A 6,714-nucleotide genomic window follows, 5' to 3' on the forward strand; every position below is an offset into this window, starting at 1 on the left:
AATCAAAAACCTCCTTAAATCCTTCTTAAAAAATTGGTTTGGGAAATTATATTTTAGTTTTTTTAGTACAGCATTTGAAAGATAATCCACAAAATACCGTAAAATATGCATGTTTTTGATGATGTCAAACTACATTCTTTCTAACTTTTATACAATTTATTAGAAAGTTAAACAATAGCATTTGTTTTAGTTTAATCCCTAGGTATCCAAAAAACTTAGCTTGACAAAAAGATTATTTTTATTTTGTAGGTTTCATTCCGCTACATGCCCACTTATAATTGGCGTTCCATTTCGACGCGGAACTCAGCGCCGATGTTTTGGTGAACCGTGAGAACACATATGACACCTTGCATAAGTACGGTGCTTATCACCCCAGCATCCGTGTACATGTTACAGATAATCGGACCGTTACTTTTGTTACAGATAATCGGGCCTCTACTACTGTAGATTTAATACCAACAGAAGTACAGTATCTGTTTTTGTTAACATCAATACAGTAATCACACTGTAACAGTCTTTCAAGGAGTAACTGTATGTTTTGCTTTTATTTTTTGCTGTGATTAAAGAGAAGCATTAAAGGTTTTATTCTTATCGAACGAAGGTCTTGAAGAAGATTATGCATGAAGCATGATTTGCGAGCGGGAAATTCCCAATATCAACAACACAGCTTCACCGATAGAGATGCATACCGTCCGTGTTTCAGTTCATTGATAGACTGCATCCGAAGCAGGCGCAAAATCGCAAAACCTCCAAACCAACCATGTGGCAGCTCATAAGGTCGCGAATATTAACGGTGATAATCTTTATAAGTGCTGCTCATGGGTAAGAACAAACGCGGTGAAAGTGCTTTACGAATTTATGCAGTTGAAAATAATTTGGAAACTACGTGTTGTTTAAGGCTTCTTTTCGTGGGTCCAAAATTCATCCGGGACAACCAGAACTACACACTGACGATCAGCAACTTTTACTCAAATCCAAGCAAGATGGACTTGATGGTGAGGCTGGAAGGTCAAACTGATAATGGTTTAAGCGTTTTGAACGTTACCAAGTTGATTGATGTGCGAAGTAATTCCATCCGGATGATCAGTTTCAGTGTAAGAAGAGTACTTTAAAGCTACCAGATTTACAACTAATTTGCTCTTTTTTGCAGATTCCAGATAATCTGTCAACTGGAGACTACAAAATAACCATTGATGGACAGCGAGGCTTCAGCTTTCACAAGGAGGCAAAGCTGGTGTATCTCAGTAAATCGATATCGGGGGCAATACAGGTCGATAAGCCCGTATTTAAACCTGGCGATACGGTGAACTTCCGTGTGATCGTACTAGACACGGAGCTAAAGCCGCCAGCGGGAGTCAAGTCGGTTTATGTAACTATCCGAGATCCTCAGAGTAATGTGGTTCGCAAATGGCCCACGGCGAAATTGTATACTGGTGTGTTCGAAGGTGATCTACAGATAGCGCCTACTCCAATGCTCGGAGTCTGGAATATCTTGGTGCAGGTCGAGGGAGAAGAGCTTGTGTCAAAGACGTTTGAGGTGAAGGAGTATGTGTTTTCAACGTTCGACGTGCAGGTCATGCCATCGGTGATTCCACTGGAAGAGCATCAAGCTCTAAATCTTACAATCGAAGCGTACTATCACTTTGGTAAGCCAGTGCAAGGAGTGGCCAAGGTGGAGCTGTACCTATACGAGGATATGATAGATCAAAAGAAAGAACTGACTGTGTACGGAAAGGGCCAGGTAAAATTGCGCTTTGACAATTTTGCAATGGATGCAGATCAGCAGGATGTGCGAGTGAAGGTGACGTTCATCGAGCACTGCACAAGTAAGAATCGTGTTCGAGATAACGTAGCTAACAGTGATTAAATAAGAAATATCTCTTAACAGATCGTACGGTGGTCAAACAGTCACAAATCACGGTATATAGGTATGCGTACCGAGTAGAATTGATCAAAGAAAATCCTCAGTTTCGTCCAGGACTCCCGTTCAAATGTGCGCTTCAGTTTACACACCATGATGGAACTCCGGCTAAAGGCATTACCGGTAAGGTGGAGGTTACCGATGTAGAATTCGAAACGACAGCAACGAGTGATAACGATGGATTGATTAAGCTTGAGCTGCATCCAAGTGAGGGTACTGAACATCTCGGTGTTAACGTATGTATCTCGAATGATTATTTAATGGTTGACAAAGCATCTTGAAGGGTCAGTTCTTTTGCAGTTCGACTCTATTGATGGATTCTACTATTACGAAGCAGTAAGTCAGATAGAAACGGATGCTTTCATCAAACTGGAGCTGAAATCACCGTGAGTTATAGCTTGCTACACATCGAAATTGTTAGTGTAATGTATAACATAACCTGACTCGTTCTAGCATTAAACGGAACAAATTGATCCACTTCACGGTGACGTGCACGGAGCGCATGAATTTCTTCGTGTATTATGTCGTGTCAAAGGGCAACATCGTCGATGCAGGATTCATGCTTCCAAACAAGGAGACGACGTACCAGCTGCAACTGAACGCTACAGAAAATATGATTCCGAAGGCAAAAATTCTTATCATTACCGTAGCAGGCCGCACTGTGATGTACGACTACATGTACCTCGATTTCCAAGAGCTTCGCAATAATGTAAGCAATTGTATGTCATGTTGTTTAACGTAACACTTATTCATGTTGTGTGGAAACAGTTTGATTTAAGCGTTGACGAGCAAGAGATCAAGCCGGGACGACAAATCGAGCTGCGCATGTCTGGACGCCCAGGAGCGTACGTTGGCCGCCTATGACAAAGCCTTGCTTTTGTTCAACCAGAACCACGACCTGTTCTGGGAAGACTTCTTGAAGGTGTTTGACGGGTTTTATTCATATGATACAAATGAATTCGACCTGTTTCACGTAAGTCCAAAGAGTCCAACGTATATATCTAGTGAGGATTTAAAAGGATATAATGGATGATTCGTTTTTAAAGACCATGGGACTGTTTGCCAGGACACTGGATGACTTCTTATTTCAAAATTACAATCATAAATCAGAGCGCAATGGACAGCAAATGGAGCAAACGGTGGTCAGGAAACAGTTCGTGGAGTCATGGCTTTGGAAGAATGTGACCATTGAAAGCTCTGGTAGTCTCAAGCTGACTGAGGTTGTGCCGGATACTACGACCTCTTGGTATCTTACGGCCTTCTCGATCGATCCCGTCGTCGGGTTGGGTATCATTAAGAAACCGATCGAGTTCACAACAGTCCAGCCGTTTGTCATTATGGAAAGCTTGCCATATTCAGTCAAGCGAGGTGAGGCGATTGAGATACAATTTATTCTTATCAGCAGCCTTCAAGAAGAGCACACCGTTGACGTGACGCTGTACAATGAGAACAATGAGATGGAGTTCATAGGACGTTCGATTGCTAGTAGGTATCAATGGGGATAACGACATTGAATTACTTATCTTCAATGTATAATTTGGTTCTAGACGCAAGCTACACCAAATCGGTTAGCGTTCTACCGAAGGTGGGGAAGCCGATTTCATTCCTGGTGAAAGCAAAGAAGCTCGGTGAGATGATGATTCGTGTGAAAGCCTCTATAGCAAATGGAATTGCGGAGGATGCACTGGAGAAGGTGATACGGGTCACGCCAGAAAGCTTGGTACAGTCAGGAGTGGAATCGTTCGGATTTTTCATGAACACGTACCAGAATCGAACGTTTTCGGTGTTCCCAAACATCCCCAAAAACGCCGACAACGGATCGGTAGAGATCGAGCTAAAAGTCAATCGTGAGTAATGCACATAACATTGACAACACAATGCACACTTCATTTATTTTTTCCCACAGCTAACTTACTTATCACTGTCAAGGACAACTTGAACGATATTCGCACTGATTGGAGTGAATGTAGCAAAGGCATAAGATTCACACTTAATTTCGCTGTTCATAATTACCTGGTTGCTATTGGGTCATCAGATCAAATATCATCCGACGATAATGCAACACTATCCAAACATTATATACGTCTAGAGAAATGCTTCAATTCCAATGGTTCATGGCGGAATAAGGTGTTTGATACTGCATTCCTAGTAAACGCGTTACATAATGTAAGCATTTATGTGTCCTGGAAAGATAAGCGTAAACTTGAGAAAGCATTTGACTGGCTGGCCTCACAACAGCACCATTCCGGAAGTTTCAAAGAAACCGAATCTGATCTGCACTATAAACGCAGTGACGTCGCACTAACGTCGTATGTGTTGGCAGTCATGCTGGAGAACGAAAGCGCCAAAATGCAGCACGCTGTGGTGTTAGAAAAGGGAATGAGTTTTCTGAGCGATCAATTGGATTTAATCACAAGTGCAAATGATTTGGCGATAGTGACCTATGCGATGATGTTGTATGGGCACAGGCTAAAAGACGCTGCGTTCGAAAAGCTGATCGATATGTCAACCATTACCAATAATGGAGCAGAACGATATTGGAACCCGTCAAACAGCGTAGCGGCAACGTCTTTTGCTCTTCTATCGCATGTTGTGGCCAATAAGTTGCTAGGAGCTTTGCCAATCATGCGTTGGTTAGTAAATCATAGAAGCGAATTGAATAGTGTTTCTGGGCAACAAAATACCTATTTGCGTTTCAAAGCTCTGTCCAGCATAGCGAAAAAGATAGCTCTTAGTCGTAATGATTACGATGTTCGAATTAAGTACAGGCTTAGTAGGGAATTATTCCGTTTTACATCATATGACAGCGATACACAACACATGCTCATTACACAAAACGTAAGGAAGCTCGAAATCCACGTAGGGGGTATTGGGGCTGGACTGCTTCAGGTGTTTTATCGATATAACTTGAATCTCATGAACTTTGAGCATCGATTCAAGCTGGACTTACAGAAACAGATCACAAACTTTGACCAAGAGCTGAAGCTGAATGTGTGTGCCAACTACATCCCTACAGTGTCTGAAAGTCGATCAAACATGGCGCTGGTCGAGGTGACGTTACCGAGCGGTTACGTTGTCGATCACAATCCGATCAGTGAGCAGACGACGGTGAATCCAATTCAGGTAAGATTTTTTTTTATGTTTTAATTGTCGGATAGTCGGAATCAATCAATCAGCATGACCTTTAATTTACAGAACATTGAAAATCGTTACGGTGGCACTTCGGTCGTTTTGTACTACAACAGTATGGGCTCCGAGCGGAACTGTTTCACCGTGTCCGCCTACAGACGCTTCAAGGTGGCACTGAAGCGTCCGGCGTATGTGGTTGTGTATGACTATTATGATACAAGTGAGTAGCTGATGAACATTAGTTGTGGAAATGCCAAGGGAAGTATAACATTATGTGCTTTTGAACTATTCTTATAGATCAGAACGCCATCAAAATGTACGAAGTGGACAAGCAGAATGTTTGCGAAATCTGCGAAGAAGACTGCCCAACAGAGTGCAAGAAATAGTGGCTGAGTTAGAGCTACTAAGAGATGTCCTACCGACTAAGGCAAAGAATGTTAATAAAAGGATGTTAATGAAATATATTCTTGTAAATCCAACAATTTCAAACGTGGCAATTATGAAGCATTTAAAGTTCAACCAACAAAGACTGACATTAGTTCATTTCACTGTGTTGTAGCATATCTGCAAAACAGAACTTATTATAAACCACACTATCAGCTATGGACTCATTGTAACACACTTCGGAAAGCCAAATCACACTATTGCAACACATTCATTATAACACACTCAGCATATCAGATCATACCATAAGCAACCGGAAGAATTCAGACCACACCATTCATATAAAAACAATTGTGACACACTTCTTGAAAACACCCGAAAGATGCATAATAATAACGCAAACCTGGCGTTACTGCAGGCAAACTAGGTGAACCGAGAACGCAAAGCAAGTTAAAAGCTCAGCGACGAAAACATCTATTCTTGAGCAGCAATAGTTGAAACCTTCTTTCGCAATACAGTAAAACCGCATCATTTGCACACACCGACAAACCCCTCACACCATTTCAGTTTATAAATTGTTACCAATAACAATAACATTTAATAAGGACAAAACCACACTCCAAAACCAAATGTACGAAACCCATATCTTATCTTGAGCATAAATAAAACCAATTCCGACCATCGCAAGTCAGATTCGTTCGGACTATCAGGATAGGACTATGCCCATCCAACATCTATTCACTTCTCGTTTAAAGAGATTAGTTATGTCCCTCTACCCAAGGTAAGGCTTCTAAACTCCAACGCTTCCAGTAAAGGAAACCTCTTCAGGGTTTATATGATCGCCTGGACGATCTAGTGTCGGAAAGACCGCTTCGAACAAAGTATTATTCTACCTCGATACATGTCAGCGAAACACTGACCTACCGCGACGGTACTGGTTGATCGATGTACAGTTGTACCGTATGTACGCTCATCTCGTTACATGGCGACCATATTCAAAATCGAACACATTACATGGCGACCGTAACTATCTCCTAACTTACTACAATGTGTTACACTCGGTGTGGCCTTGCGTTTAAGCTGTATCATAAACTTTCGGCAAATAATTCCATCGCTAACCTCCATATTACCACTAACACACTGGTTTACACTGACAATAAGCGATGTTTACGATAAAAGCGATAAATGGTTTCAAAACATTACTTATTTCATTACCCTAAAAGCAAATAAAATTAAAGCTTATAATAAGGCTACTTTCTTCTTCGGGTAGCTTAACTTGA

The 6,714-nt window shown here is 41.4% G+C and overlaps 1 protein-coding gene across 1 annotated transcript; it reads left to right on the forward strand.

The window, feature by feature from the left end:
- Positions 1 to 691: 691 nt before the first annotated feature.
- Positions 692 to 5,539, forward strand: LOC120902363 (CD109 antigen-like). Its single transcript, XM_040311061.1, is given in 13 exon segments — positions 692 to 822; positions 899 to 1,094; positions 1,151 to 1,826; positions 1,889 to 2,157; positions 2,222 to 2,307; positions 2,375 to 2,630; positions 2,690 to 2,775; positions 2,777 to 2,894; positions 2,968 to 3,406; positions 3,469 to 3,768; positions 3,828 to 5,044; positions 5,117 to 5,270; positions 5,348 to 5,539. Coding segments are annotated over 13 exon segments (3,948 nt in total). The 5' UTR covers positions 692 to 760; the 3' UTR covers positions 5,437 to 5,539.
- The last annotated feature ends 1,175 nt before the right edge of the window (positions 5,540 to 6,714 follow it).

The sequence above is a fragment of the Anopheles arabiensis genome, chromosome 3, assembly GCF_016920715.1.
Source record: "Anopheles arabiensis isolate DONGOLA chromosome 3, AaraD3, whole genome shotgun sequence".
Classification (NCBI taxonomy): Eukaryota; Metazoa; Arthropoda; class Insecta; order Diptera; family Culicidae; genus Anopheles; species Anopheles arabiensis.